This window comes from Microtus pennsylvanicus, chromosome 11, assembly GCF_037038515.1.
Source record: "Microtus pennsylvanicus isolate mMicPen1 chromosome 11, mMicPen1.hap1, whole genome shotgun sequence".
Taxonomy (NCBI): domain Eukaryota; kingdom Metazoa; phylum Chordata; class Mammalia; order Rodentia; family Cricetidae; genus Microtus; species Microtus pennsylvanicus.
Window position 1 is genome coordinate 92,246,823 of NC_134589.1, and position 15,099 is coordinate 92,261,921.

At 45.3% G+C, this 15,099-nt stretch overlaps 3 protein-coding genes and 1 pseudogene across 4 annotated transcripts in view; 1 reads left to right on the plus strand and 3 right to left on the minus strand.

Annotated features, from left to right (window-relative positions):
- The window catches only part of Znf597 (zinc finger protein 597), a 324,428-nt gene that overhangs the window by 116,586 nt on the left and 192,743 nt on the right, over positions 1 to 15,099 (minus strand). The gene's annotated exons all lie outside the window — the stretch shown is intronic.
- On the plus strand, positions 1,265 to 6,747 carry LOC142831529 (olfactory receptor 1f45-like). Of its 2 annotated transcripts, XM_075941751.1 has the most exons (2): positions 1,265 to 2,170; positions 6,709 to 6,747. In XM_075941751.1, exons 1-2 carry the CDS (start codon positions 1,265 to 1,267, stop codon positions 6,745 to 6,747), a joined length of 945 nt encoding a protein of 314 aa, XP_075797866.1. The 2 variants fall into 2 exon arrangements, with proteins under 2 accessions (XP_075797866.1, XP_075797865.1); XM_075941750.1 differs by lacking the exon at positions 6,709 to 6,747 and having other exon boundaries at positions 1,265 to 2,203.
- Positions 4,331 to 5,034, minus strand: Znf200 (zinc finger protein 200). Its single transcript, XM_075989766.1, is given in 3 exon segments — positions 4,331 to 4,531; positions 4,533 to 4,818; positions 4,820 to 5,034. Coding segments are annotated over 3 exon segments (702 nt in total).
- On the minus strand, positions 11,699 to 14,321 carry LOC142831539 (OCIA domain-containing protein 2 pseudogene; annotated as a pseudogene).

Sequence of the window (15,099 nt, forward strand, 5' to 3'; positions counted from 1 at the left end):
CCTGGGAGTGAAGCAGGAAAACACGGTGAGCTTCTAGCTGTGCGTGGATGCAGCCACACTGAGGCTGGCCTACCAGTTCTCTGTCCCAGGCTAGCTTTCTAAGTCCTACCATGAATCCTGTCTGGGAGGGGTGGGAAGATAAATGAGGCTGGTGAAGAGCCTATAGATTTCAGAAATGGATGACTGCGTGGGCTGAGAAGACAGCCCAAAGTAACCTTCAGTCACGGCAGACTACACATTTTTTGCTTTGCCCTCTTTGTACTTTACCTCAAATGTTTTACGCGATCAAACCTGACCCTGGAAGGCCAGTTGCTCCCTTCTGTACTCCCAGGGCTTCCTATCAGCACGTGTACCACAACCCTATGTGGTAAGAGGATGTTCGCTCTGGTAACACAATACCTCCAGTTTCTGTGCTGAAAGGGAGACTCTGGACCAATCCTTCAAATCTACTAGCGTAGTTAACTAAGTTGATGAAGCTTTCAGGGAATTTCTCTAGGGCTTCTCCCCACCGTGATTTCCTCATCCCCAAATTCTAACTTCGATGATACACTCCATCATTGCCGGTCAGTGGGGACCAGGAATTCGGTAGCACAATACCTTTCTGCAGATCTTTAATGAGATGCTTAGGGAGTCTGTACCCAGTGGGATTAGATGCTGTGGGAAATAGCTGCCTAATTCTCCCAAACCTCCTTCCGGCACAGAAAGCTAAGACAGTGATCATCCACTCTTTGTGTATTCCTGAGACCTTCCCATCCTTCCCTGGAATAAAGGACACTGTTGCCCAGAAACTCCGAAGTGGAAAACACTAGAGCTGGCCTGTCCAGGTATTTTCAGAATAGGAGAAATGACAGCATTTCTTTTGAAGCATGAGCTGCTCACTCTCTTCCACAGAGAAAACAGCAGGAGGAGTCACATGTGCAGCTATTGGAGCTTAAGATCAGTACAATAACTGCCTGTGTTTCTCCTTGAGCTGCTAAGGGGTGGGAGAGACTGGGGTGTTACCAGAGGTACATATGGTTGCAGGGAAGGATGGTGCGTGTGCGTGAATGCTTTTTATGTTATATTCCATAAAACTGAAAGGGTGGACCTTGGAAGCCAGCACCACGTAAAACTGGGATTTTTAAATTGAGTGTGTAGAAAATAGGAGTGGATCTTAATTCAGAAACTTTAATGCAGTCTTAATATAAACCTGGTTGTAGCATCCAAACCTGCAGACTGCATTCTCACCCGTGTCTGTTCTCTGTAGTTAGCTGGGCTCAGACTCATGAGCGGCAGCAACCAGTCGAGTGTCTCTGAGTTCCTCCTCCTGGGACTCTCCAGGCAGCCCCAACAGCAGCTCCTCTTCCTGATATTTCTCATCATGTACCTGGCCACTGTCCTTGGGAACCTGCTCATCATCCTGGCCATCGGCACAGACTCCCGCCTGCACACCCCCATGTACTTCTTCCTCAGCAACCTGTCCTTCGTGGATGTCTGCTTTTCCTCCACCACCGTTCCCAAGGTGCTGGCCATGCACATACTCAGGAATCAGGCCATTTCCTTCTCTGGGTGTCTCATGCAAATTTATTTCCTCTGTGTGTTTGCTGTCATGGACAATTTCCTGCTGGCTGTGATGGCCTATGACCGGTATGTGGCCATCTGCCACCCCTTACACTACGCAACAAAGATGACCCATCAGCTCTGTGCCCTCCTTGTGTTAGGGTCATGGGTGGTAGCCAGCCTGAATGCTCTGTTGCACACCCTGCTCATGGTTCGGCTCTCATTCTGTGCAGACAACACCATCCCCCACTTTTTCTGTGAGGTGACTCTCCTTTTGAACCTCTCCTGCTCAGACACACACCTCAATGAGCTAATGATTCTTTTTGTCGCCGGGCTGTTAATGATAGCCCCATTTGTTTGTATCCTCATCTCTTACATCCTTATTGCTTGTGCTATCCTGAGAGTCTCATCCCCAAGAGGAAGATGGAAAGCCTTCTCCACCTGCAGCTCCCACCTGGCTGTGGTCTGCCTCTTCTATGGCACCATTATATCCCTGTACTTCAACCCCTCCTCCTCTCGCTCAGCTGGGAGGGACATGGCAGCTGCCATGATGTACACGGTGGTGACCCCCATGCTGAACCCGTTCATCTACAGCCTGAGGAACAAGGACATGAAAGGGGCTTTAGGGAAAGTGCTTACCATGAAATTTTCATCTTCTCAGTAAGGCCTAGAAAATCATATTAAGAAGTAATTTCCAAGAAAACAATTTTTATTCTACTATGTGAAACTTAACATTTTTTGTTAGAAAAGCATCTACTATCTCTTGGGAGAATAAAATCCCTGCTGTAGACTAAACAGGTGAAAGGTGGAAAGTGGCTTGGGACGGAGCTCAGCTGTAGAGTGCTTACCTAGCATGTGCAAGGCCTAGGGTTGATTCCTAGTCCTGACAAAATAAATATTATTTTAAAGATTTAAAACGTGGGTGTGCCGTGTGTGTGGTTGTCCAAGGAGCTAGAAGAGGGTTACAGGTGTCTGTGAATCACCTGATGTGGGCCCTGCAAACCAAATCTGGGTCCTCTGGAAGAACAGCAAGTGACTGCTGAGCCATCCCTCCTGCCCAGTCAAAATGCTTCAATCAAACCCCTTCATTCCAATCATGAGTGCCCTCCTGACAAGAGGCACCGCAAACACACCTACCCTTTACTCCCAATTGCCAGAGGAGAGAATGCACACTCCTGGAGAACAGGTGGGAGCTGCACATGGCTGGAGAACAGGTGGGGCTGCACCTGCTTGGAGAACAGGTGGAGCTGCACAGTCTGGAGAACAGGTGGAGGTGCACCTGCTTGGAGAACAGGTGGTGTTCCACATGCCTGGAGAACGGGTGGGAGCTGCACATACTCGGAGAATAGATAGAAGCTGCTAAAAAGAAATAACAAGCTGAGCTGCTTTGGGTGATGTCAGGAAAGAACTGGGGACTGTTGCTTCAGATGAGATACTGTTATTTAGGATGCTTGTGATTGACTGGCTGTCTTGGTGTATGCCATCTAGAAGAAAGGAATAGATAAAGTGTGAGCTCTGGCCAAGAAGCAGTACCATTCATGCCAATCACCTTGGAGCACTGGCTGTGGGCCATTTTGTGGTCAGGGAAAATATATATATATATATAGTTTTTGTTTTTTGAAGCAGGGTAGTCCTGGCTGCCCTTGAACTCACTTTGTAGACCAGACTCGTCTCGAACTCATGTAGATCCACCTGTCTCTGTTGGGATTAAAGGCGTGTGTCAACAAGTCTGATACAGGACAATATTCTTTATGTTCTCAGCAGTCATCCCAGAATAATCTTTTGTGATGTCATAATCACAGAGACCTAACTTGCTGCAGCTGTTCTATGAAATTCTGTTCATTGGGAAAACTCCAAACTGTGCCCGCCCAGCTCCTAGGTGACAACGCTAAGCTTCAGTCTTTAAGGTGAGCACATCTGGAGAGGAGACCCGGCCCAGCAAGGTGATCCCAGCTATTCATCCATTCCTTCCTGTGTAAGGCTGATACCCAGACTATCTTTAAAAGAACTGCTCTCTTTCACTCTGGTTTCCAATTTGTGAGGTTTGTTCATAGGATTCCTTTAGTGCTTTTAAAATCTGAGATTTTTATGTATGAATGTGGGTGTTTTGCCTGTATGTACATCTGTGTATTATCTCTGTGCAGTTCCTGAGGAGAACAGATGAGGACATTGTGTCCTCTGCAATTGGAGTTACAGGCGTTAACTACTATGTGGGTACTGGGAGCCAAACTGGGTCCTCTGAAATAACAGCCATTCTTCTAGCCACTGGGCCGCCTCTCCAGCTCCGTTATTATTCTTTTAATGTCAACCGCGATTTCTGGTACAAGTGTTTCAGGTTCATGTGTTACAGGTCTGGTTGCTATCGGGAAGTGGTGGGACCTTTGCGGGGGTAAGGCTTAGTGCAAAGAAGTCAGGTCATAAGCAAATCACTAAGGAGACATAGGACTCCCCACTCCTCCTTTGTCCTCCTTTGCTTGTAAGGATCCCATGAGGAAAACAGACCCCCTCCACCCCAAAGATCCAAAGCAACAGGGTCAAGCAACTGTGGACTGAGAGCCCAGACACTGATTCTAAATAAACCTTTCACTTGTGTCAGGCCTTTTGTTACAGAAATGGAAAACTAAAAGCCATTCGTTTCAGACCTCCCTGCTCAGATGTGCACTTGAGGGCAGGCGTCCCTCTTGCCGCTCTTGCTTTATCTTGCAAATGTTAGTACACTAAATTTTATTTGCATTTTTGGAATGTCTTACTTGACATTTTTTCTTTTGACCCATTTATTTAGAATTGTTCTTCAATCATAAAATGTTTGGGTTCTTGATTCTTTGTGAAACTTTTCAGGCAGCGGCAGGCCCTTTCCTGATCCCAGCTCTGCTCCTGGGGCTGAGAAGCTGAGTGACAACTGACCAATCTCCCTTCTCCCACTTCCTTGTTGTTGTTGTTGTTGTTGTTGCAATGTGTATGATCTCTCAGCCTCATGATTCTGCAGATGAAGCTACAAACTCTTCATTTTGGGGGAAGGTTTTCCCCCATTTTGGACACTAAAATATTTTTTCCCCTACATGAATTCCTTCATGGCGACTCTGATGAAGATTCTGATCAAAGTTTCTACCACACTGAGAACAGGAATAGGGTTTCTCCCCTGTATGGATTCATTTGTGCTTATTAAGGTTTGTTCCATGATTGAATTCTTTTCCACAGTGGCTACAGTCATAGGGCTTCTCACCAGTGTGAATCCTCTGGTGGGAAATAAGAGAAGAACTTTTGGGAAACTGCTTCCCATGCAGGACACCCACTCAATGTCTTTGTTTACTCATCTTGAGAAAGTGTAGTAATATTAATGTCCACATATTTTGAGACATCTTCCAGTGGAGAATTATTTTCAGTTGTAACTAGAAGGCTTCTCAGTTTCTTCTGCTGTGGAATGGGTGTGTTTGCTCTTTCTTCTTGGCAAGCTGGAGGTTGCTCAGAAACCCAAGAACAACTCACTGCATCCATATCTGAAGAGTTCCTCTACAATCTTGTTTCTGAAGATCTTCGTCTCTGATATTACTCTTGTTGTCTGTTGAAATAGAGAATGTTGAGTTCTGACAGCTAGGCTAGGGAAAGCCAGGTTTCTTATAAAACAACAACCTTGATGAGCCATAATGAGGAACGCCTGTAATCCCAGTATTTTTGCGACACAGGCGAGAGGAATGCTGTTAAGTTCAAGTCCAGCCTGGTCTACATAGTGAGTTCCACCCAGCCAGGGCCTGACAGCAAGACCTTGCCTTGAAAAACACAAAAGACAAGACAAGACAAAACAACAAAACCAACTAACCAACCAACCAACCAACCAACCAACCAACCAACCAACCAACCAAAAAATAATAAAAGTGGCTGAATATGGAGATACTAGCCTTTAATCCCAGCACTCGGAACAGAGAGGCAGGGAGACCTATGAATTTGAGGCCAGTCTGCTCTACATAGCCAGTTCCAGGACAGCCAGGGCTACATAATAATGAGACTCTGCAAATAAATAAACCAACAAAGCAATACAATAAACAAACATTATTTTATGGTCAGAAATGTAAGGACTAGCAGAAAAATCACTCCCTTTCACTCCTACTACGCATGGGTGATTATGAAGAAATCCTCCTCTCACAGGACAAAATCACAGCCTCCTCTGAAAAAAATGAGTGGGGCGGCATTGGAAGACGCCATGTTGTTCTTGTTCTTCATGCAGACTACAAGTCAGCGCTTATGGACTCTCTGCAGAGCAGAACCTAAGTACTAGGAGCTGACGGGACACCAGGAGTCCAGCAATAAGCTGGCTGTGGGCTGAGCCGCTGCCAGACTCGCACTACAGCATGGGACAATACTACAGTATTATACACAAGGAAAAGCTAGAAACAATTCAAATGCCTGCCTATCATGAAAAAAGTCCATCTGGGCGTAGCTTCCAGCACACATAAACAGGGTTTGGGGGCATATGCCTGTAATCCCAGCACTCAGGACATGGAAGAAGGGGACTCAGAAGTTCTAGGCCAGCCTGGGAGACATGAGATTTTTCTCCTTTAAAAAGAAAAGTATTTTAAAATCAGGAACTGGGTGCTGGAGAGATGGCTCAGAGGTTAAGAGCACTTCCAGAGGACCCAGGTTCAATTCCCAGCACCCACATGGCAGCTCACAGCTGTCTGTAGCTCCAGTTACAAGGCTTCTGATACCCTCACATAGATATATATTCAGGCAAAGCACCAATGAACAGTAAATAAACATAAATTATATATATAAAATAAAGGAACTGTAGTTCAGCGATAGAGTGTTTGTTGACCGTGCACTGGCTCTGATCCCCAACACAGAAAAAATACACTTTAATACTGGTTGAAGGGATTAAAACTTAATACTAACTTACTGGATCTTCTTATTAGGAAGGGAGTTGAATTTTATCATTTCAGTAACTATGAAAATGACCATAAGATTTTTCTTTTTAAAAAAATGCATATTTTATTTTATGTGTGTGGTGGTCTGACTAAGAATGCCCCAATAGGCACATAGGTTTGAATGCGCAGTTACCAGGGAGTGGCTCTATCGGAAAGGACTGTGAGGATTAGGAGTTACAGCTTTGCTGGAGCAGGTGTGGCCTTGACGTGTGTACTGGGGCTGGGCTTTGATTTCAAAAGCTTATTTCAGGCCCACACTCTTTCTCTCTATCTACGGATCAGGATGTAGCTCCCAGCTACTGCTCCAGTACCTGCCTGCATGCCGCCATGCTCCCCACCATGATGCTAATGGACTGAACCACTGAAACAGTAAACCAGCCCCATTGAATGCTTTCTTTTATGAGAGTGGCTTTGGTCCTGGTGTCTTTTCACAGCAACAGAGCAATGACTAAGAGAATATGTATAGGTATTTTGCTCATATGTATGTTTGTTCGTGTACCATGTGGGTGCCTGGTGCCCATGGAAGTCAGAAGAGGGCATTGGATCCCTTAGACTGTAGGTATAGTTGCAAGCCACCATGTGGGTGCTAGGAATCAAACCGAGGTCCTCTGCAAAAACAAGAGCTGTTACCTGCCACACCACTTCTCCAGCTCCCTTACTAGACTTTATATGGTGAGGAGATGGTTTTTTTTTTTTTTTTGGTCCAGTCTGTTCGGTGTTCTGTATGCTTCTTGAACCTTCAAAGGAATATCTTTCTTTAGGTTGGGAAAGTTTTCTTCTATTATTTTATTAAATATATTTTCTGGACCGTTGAGCTGTACTTCTTCTCCTTCTTCTACCCCTATTATTCTTAGGTTTGGTCTTTTTATTGTGTCCCAGATTTCCTGAATGTTTTGTGATGAGAATTTGTTGGTTTTGCTGTTTTCTTTGATCAGTGTGTTTATTTTCTCTATGGTATCTTCAGTGTCTGACATTCTTTCTTCTATCTCTTGTAATCTGTTGGTAGTACTTGTCTCTGTAGTTCCTGTTCGTTTACCCAGGTTTTCCATCTCCATCCTTCCCTCGGTTTGTGTTTTCTTCATTACTTCCATTTCATTCTTCAAGTCTTGAACCGCTTCCCTTATCTGTTTGATTGCTTTTTCTTGTTTCTCTTGATTTTCTTGAGTATCTTTGAGTGATTTATTCATTTCCTCTACCTTTTTGTTTGTAATCTCAAATTGTTTATGGCAGTTTTTCACCTCCTGTTTAAGGTCCTCTATTATTTTCATATAATTCACTTTTGAGTCGATTTCTTCTAATTCTTCTGGGGTAGGGTGTACAATTCTTCTTATTTCGGGATCCCTGGATTCTGGTGATGTCATGTTGCCTTTCAGGCTGTTGGAGGAATTCTTGCATTGGCGCCTTCCCATCTCTTCCTTCAAATGGAGCCAGGAGAGGCCTGGTGTCTTGGTCCAGTCTTTGCTGTGACTGACTCTCTGGGTGTATCTCCTCAGTGTAGAAGCAGGAACCGTTCCTGTCCAGATGGAACTCCTCAGCACCGAAACATAGATGCCTGGTAGTCCAATGACCCGCAGACAAAAGGGCAAACTTGGGGAGCAGGGCGGGGTCAAATAGAACACAGGAGACCCTGCCGCAAGGTGCCTGCACTCCCTTTCGGGGGTCCTTGAGGCCTGCCTGGTAGGCAGGCACTCACCGCTCTGGGTGGGTAGCCTTAGTGTAGGAGCAGAAAACCGTTCCTGAGCAAAGGACCTTGCAGACCATGCAGGCTTGGCGGGGGGTGGTTGTGTGTAAGAAAGACAGTCCTGCAGAAGGAGCTGGGGGGAGGGTTGTGCTCTCTTCCAGGACAATCCGCCCCTGGATAGCACACACTCACTCATCCAGATGGAACTCCTCAGCACCTAAACAGGGACGCCTGGTAGCCCAATGAGCCAGGGACAAAAGGCCTTACTAGACTTTAAAAAGATTCAATTAGCCAGGCAGTGGTGGCCCACACCTTTAATCCCAGCCCTTGGGAGGCAGAGGCAGGCAGATCTCTGTGAGTTCGAGGTCTACAGAGCTAGTTCTAGGACAGCCAATAAAGAAATGTCTCATAAAAAAGTCAAATAAAGCCAATGAAAATTTTTTTTTAATTTTAATTCTATTAGTAGACTTTCTAGTATAACTTCTATCCTTAAATGACTATTAAGTAGTTTTTGCATTCTTAGGATTAAATCTTTGATTCAGGTATGGTAGAAAAATGGTAAGTTTTGAAATTGAAAAAAGTGGTAATTTTTCAGGTTTCAGTGTTTTGTTTTGTTTGTTTTTAAGACAGGGTTTCTCTGTGTAACCCTGGCTGTCCTGGAACTCACTCTGTAGATCAGGGTGACCTTGAACTCTGAGATTTGCCTACCTCTGCTTCTCAAGAGCTGGGACTAAAAGTCTGTGACACCACTTCCCAGTCAGTTTTCTGTGTCTTATTACATCATTTCATAAAGAACAGTTTCTCAAGTTTCCTTCTTTTTTCTGTACTCTGGTATATATATTTTCCTTGATTTGAATTTAGTAATTTAGAATTTTCTGTGAAACTAATATTTTCCCCATAGATTGGAGCAAATCTTCGAGTAACTTAAATTTCCTTTATGGAAGTTGTGTTATACATGGTTTTAAATTTTGATTTAATAATTTTTTGTTTCTAAAACTAACACATTAATTTCTAGTTTTGTATTAATGCCTGTTATTTTAATTTATCCAGTTTTCTTTTTGTTTTCTTTTTTCTTTTCTTTCTTTTTCTTTTTTTCTTTTTTGGTTTTTCAAGACAGGGTTTTTCTGTAGCTTTAGAACCTGTCCCAGGAACTAGCTCTTGTAGATCAGGTTGCCATCTGCCTGCCTCTGCCTCCTAAGTGCTGGGATTAAAGGTGTGCGCCACCACCACCCAGCATTAATTTATCCTGTTTTCTAATACATATGAATTACATATTAAATAAAATGAATGGCTATGGATTTTCTTCTGAGAATAAGTTTAGTTTTCATCAAAGGTTGTTTTTCTTTTTTGTTTTCTTCTGTTTGACAGGGTCTTATTGTGTAACTATGACTGGCCTTGAAACTTGTTAGGAGGCTAACCTCCAATTCACAGAGATGTGCCCACCTCAGCCACCTGAGTGTTGTGATTACAGGTGTGAGCCACCACACCTGGCCCACGTCACAAATGCTGAAATAGATACGAGGTTCTGATAGTGTTCTATAAAAAAGTATGCAATTCAAATTTGTTTTTCTTTCTTTGGCCTAAATATTTTTCAGGGGATGGGGCTGTGGCTCAGTTGCTAAGAGTGCTGGCTTCAATTGCATAAAGGCCTGGGTTCAATTCTAGCACCACATATAGCAAGCATGATAACACATCCTTGTGATCTCAGTGCTCAGGGGAGAGGAGGAGGAGCTTGGGGTCATCCTTGGCACACAGAGACCCTATCTCAAGGAGATAAGTCTTCCTTTTTGCTGCCATTTTGGTAAAGTGACACAGCACTGACTACCACTGTCACACAGGGCTGTGACCTCTGCTCTGTTCCTCCATCTAGTGTAGTAAGTATTAGGAGTGGCGGGGCTGCGTCCCCAGCACCCTGGCCACCTGCTAGCTTATGCCCCGGAATAATTACATGGACACTGTATTCTTTTAAACACTGCTTGGCCCATTAACTCTAGCCCTTACAGGCTAATTCTCATATCCCGATCAACCCATCTCTAATAATCTGTGTAGCATCAGTCTTACTGGGAAAGATTTAGCATGTTTGACCTGGCAGCTTGCTTCATGGCATCTGCCCGGGAGAGGGGAGTATGGTCTCTGAGCTCACTTCCTCTTCCTCCCAGCATTCTGTTCTGTTTACTCCACCCACCTATGTTCTAACCAATAAAATGGGCCAAGACAGTTTCTTCATTAGCCAATGACCTTCCTCCATCAGTCTAGTTCCCTGGGTTTTCCCCAACTGAATTTCAGGTCAGATTGTCAAGCTCCATTTAAAAAAATCTTACTGGTATCATCAAAGGAATTACAACTGAATTCAGAAATCAGTTGCTAAGTCTCATATAATAAAGCAAGTTCTCCGTTCCACTAGTGGCTCCAAGCACACACAGCTGGGAGTCTGTGGTGAGGCTCCACTCAGTGAGGTGGAACAAAACCAAGGCTGTGCACTTGCACTTTATCAGGTGTGAGTACTGCCTCAACCACTCCAGAGACGAGGCTGAGCATGGTGGTCTGGATACACCTATCATCTTAGTACTTGGGAGCAGAACCAGGAAAATTGTTTCAATTTTTCTCAGTCTGTTCCATCTACTGAATTCCAAACAAGCCAGAGCTACAAAATAAGACCTGGTTTTCGCCATAGCACACAATCTGAACCAAAGGATTTCTTACCTAGTGACATCATCTCCCCCAAAATAACCACGGTTTTCCTTATCTGAGTTGGCTTGTTGAGGGGATCTGTGTTCACACGTAGAAACACAAAGCCTGTTCTATGCTTTATGGTACGTGGGCTGGGAACTAAGCTGGAGACTTAGAAACATGGGCACACAGACAAAGAGAGACACAGGGACACGGGTCATCCTTGATATGAGAATGCCCACTTTCTTGTGCTCAAGGGCAGCTTATATAGGGCTCTGGCCACACCCCAGCTCTCGGGATCTTTCAGCTGCAGACCCATCAGAACCCACTCCCCTGCCATCAGGGTCTCATGCTCAGAGCACCTGCAGGCTGCTGAGAACAGAGGAAAACAAGTTGTTTACAGGAAATTCAGGGTCCGGTGGTCTGCAGTCCCCAACACTCACACATTCTTCTTGAGAGTGACATACATTCAAAGCCTCAAAGGCCATCTGTGCCTGAAAGAACAAGAGGCCCTATCTTTTTAGGAACAGATTCCCTGGCAGCTCGGCTGCTTAAGGAAGACTTGGACCCAATGAAGGGAAAGAATGGTGAACAGACCTGTAAACGCCATACAGGGGCAACACAGACAGGAGAGCCAGGCTGAGGAGACAGAAAACAGAAGAGAATATTCACAGAGGCTTACTTTTAAAAATGTATTCTATGCAGTTTGGCTGGAAAAGGAAGGCTGCAAGAGCAAAGAAGGCAGTGCAGTCAGACGGGGCGTGGGAAACAAATCCACCTGAGAGTCAACTTTTTTTGATTTTTAGAAGTAGAATTTTATTGACTGTCAAACAGGATATGTCACATAAAAAAATCAACTCTGTCAACCCCCTCCATTTCATTCATTTAGTGTTCACACAAAACAAGCCCCTACGTGTTTTAATGCTTAAAATGAAATTATTTCACATCAAATATTAACCTCTGACAAAATTTCCATTTTAAGTCCATGGTCTGTAACATGGATGGTCCTGTTTGTTGTTGGGGTTTTTGTCTGGCCCGGTACCCTACAACTGTTTAGCCCCAAAGAAAATCACACATAGGTCTCCATAAATTATAAGCTGATTGGCCCATTAGCTCTAGCCTCTCACTGGCTAACTCTCACATCTTGATTAACCCATTTTTCTGATCTATGTTAGCCATGTGGCTCAGTACCTTTTTCAGTGGGGCAGATCACATCCTGCTGCTTCGGTGGTCTAGGCAGGAGAGGGGGGAATCAACTTCCTCCTTTCCAGAATTCTCCTGTTCTCATTACATCATTTCTACTTCCTGCCTGGTTTTCCCACCTATATTTCCTGCTTGGCCAATCAGCGTTTATTTAAAACATGATTGACAGATTACAGACAATTCTCCCACATCAATGGTCCAGGCTTGCAGATACATTAGTATAGCAGCCCCCACCCCACATGCACACTGTATATTTAGATGCTGATTTGTAGACAGAGCATTTTTCTGAGAAGCCGCGAAGATGCGGGGGGGGGGGGGCTTTTCCATGGGGTTCAGCCAATGTGCCATAAAGCCAAAGGTTCCAAAAAGGAAGAACCACACTTCCCGTGTAACGGGTTGTCTGGAGAAGAAACACAACTCATGCCATTATGTTGGTAGTCTCTGAGATCCCAAAAATCCCAAGAGTTTCTCATTTTTAGAATTAATTCAGTCTTTCGGTTCTCCTTCCAGTAAGCGGCTCCCTGGGAGAGCAGGTTAGGAAGTTGTCTTTCCTCTCTGGTGCCACTAATAATTGGTAAAAGAACCCACTATTGAGTTCTGACTGTGCAATGTACCCATGAGCCTAGCAGGTCACCTACAAATGATGGGCATTTTCACAGCTCCTGCGCTGTGATCAGCTCCTGATCACACAAGCTGGTTTGTATGGTGACCCTGACACAGAAAATATTTCTCACCGAGTTACAGATCTCAGCTCCTAGATCTTAAGATGGACTTCTAGTATTAAAACACAATCTTTCCTGGACTTCTAGATCCATATACATGAATTTTCTTTGGGTCATGGCTTCCCAACTAACTTCCACATCATTCTTTCCTGTTCCCTATCTGAGAACTTAAATTACCAAAGAAGAAAAACAAAAGCAGAGTAAAATAACTGCAGGAAAGACTACCCAGAGCTACTCAAAATTCTCTCAGGAAGCTCTAAGCTGGGGGTGTGTGTGTGTGTGTGACTTTATTTCCTGTATAGCGTGTGATGGATCCCAACAAGTTCTTGAAGAACAGGAGAATATGCCATGCCCAAGCCAACTGAAAGCCTTCCACCACAAGCATTTCAAAGGAATGTGAGGACAATATTTCTGTTTCAACAGAAGTAGATTATCTAAGAGTACGTACACTTGAAAGTTTAAATGTGTACAAATTCAGAGGTTTAGAAATCATTGAAAACCACAGACAGGGTTTAGGGAGCAGATGGTTGGGGCCCTTCCTTCTCACTTAATCCATGTCTGGTTTTGCACTCCTCACAGGTAAGCAGGCAGTGCCTGTTATGCCCGGGGCCAACAGTACCACGGAGCTGATCTTCCTCGAAGGAATGGAATTTTCTCTTGCACACTCTTAGGTAGGAAGCCTTCCCAAGGCCAAATCCCAAGATACCAGCCAGTGCAACTTTAGGTAATGATCCAAATTTTGGATTAGCAGCTAAATAACCTTGGTGGAAAAGTCCCTAGGTGACAAGCATGCTTATAAGAGAAAATGGCAGAGCTCTTTCCCAGAAACTTTCTTTTTGACACTCTCAGATAATCTTGGCAATCTCTCCTCTGTGGATGTGCAGTTTTGACTTTGGGCAAAACAACAGGCTCTGCTTCCTAAATGGTGGCAAGTGGGGACCTTTCTCTTGGCTTCCATGAGTGGACACTGAGGCCATGATGACTCTGTCCTTTCTTCGATGCCTGTTGAATGCTCTGAATTCTCCTTGGTCTGATGACTTTCTGCGCGATCTTCCTTTTCTTCCCTCTTTCCTCCTTCTTTCTGCTCTCGCTCCGCCCCACACCTCTGCGTGTCACTAGCTCAAGTGCAGCCCCACACTTGCAGTCTCTTTTTCAATCAGTTGGTGACACGAGAAGGGAGAATCCAGCCCTTTCTAGAAGGCCCCATTTCACAGTCTAGAGTCAACTTTAAACCACAGGTACACTGCTTGTTACTGCTGGGCTCTTTCTCTGGAAAGAAGCTTCACTAAAGCATGAGTTTCCAGTGGGAAACAAAGATGTAGTTAGTGAAAGCTCAGGTGATTCTGCCCACTGTTCAGCCTACGGCCAACCGTGGCCCTCTTTGGGGGCGCACGTCGTATCCTAGCCGCTCTAGCAACTCAGTTAGGGACGATGCTCACAGCCCCAACCTGGCTGTCCAAACCGCCCCCTGCCTTCGGCACGCTCAGTTGTCCCCTGCGCTAAGATCTGGGTTCTGGAAATGACCCAGAAAGCCAGGCGCGAGAGGCTGATCTCTCGCCTTGCCCTTTTGAGTGTCCTCAAAGACTGTCAGCACCCTTTGGGAATTTGCCGCTTTCTGCGGAGAGGACATTAATAACCAGTTCCATCTGGGAGGCCGGATACTTCCGCCTCTGTGGGACCACTTCCGGCGAGTCACTTCCGGTGTGGAAGCTTGGTCGGCCCGATCGAAGGAGCACTCTGTGCTTTAAAAGGGAGAAGGCTGACGGATGGAGTTTAGGGCCCAAGGGAGGCCCGGCAGGCGGGAACGACTCTCTGTGGCACACTGCGGAGCCAGAAGCAGGAAGCTACCTCTGGCTCTCCCTGGCATTCCCCCCCCCCCTTGAGCGGCTAATCCTGTGCTCGCTGGGAAATGTAGTTCGCTCCGAACTGTAACCCGGAGACCGCCTGGTGGCCGGGAGGGTGGGCGGGCGACGAGCGGAGGCCCTGCTGGAAGTTGGCCTCCCGTGCTCGGCCTCGGTTTCCTTTGCACGCGCCATGGGTGTGTTCGGTGCTGGTGTCCGCCCTTCCGTGAGGTTCTCCGCGGAACCTGCGGGTTGAGCTGCGCGTAGGTCCCAGTTTACTAACCTCTACATTGTCATATTTTTAAAAGAGAGTTTCCATTTCCCTGTTTTTTTTTTTTGTTTTTTGTTTGTTTTTTGTTTTTGGCCTCTCACTGACTTGCGATCCTTTCTGACCTGGAACTCGTGGTGGTCTCCTGCCTCAGCCTCCTGAGTGCAAAGAAAACAAGTGTGACCCACCAACCCTAGCTCTTTCTTCATTCTTTCCTAACTCAGTTTATTCCTAGTGAAGTACTGGTTAGGTTTAG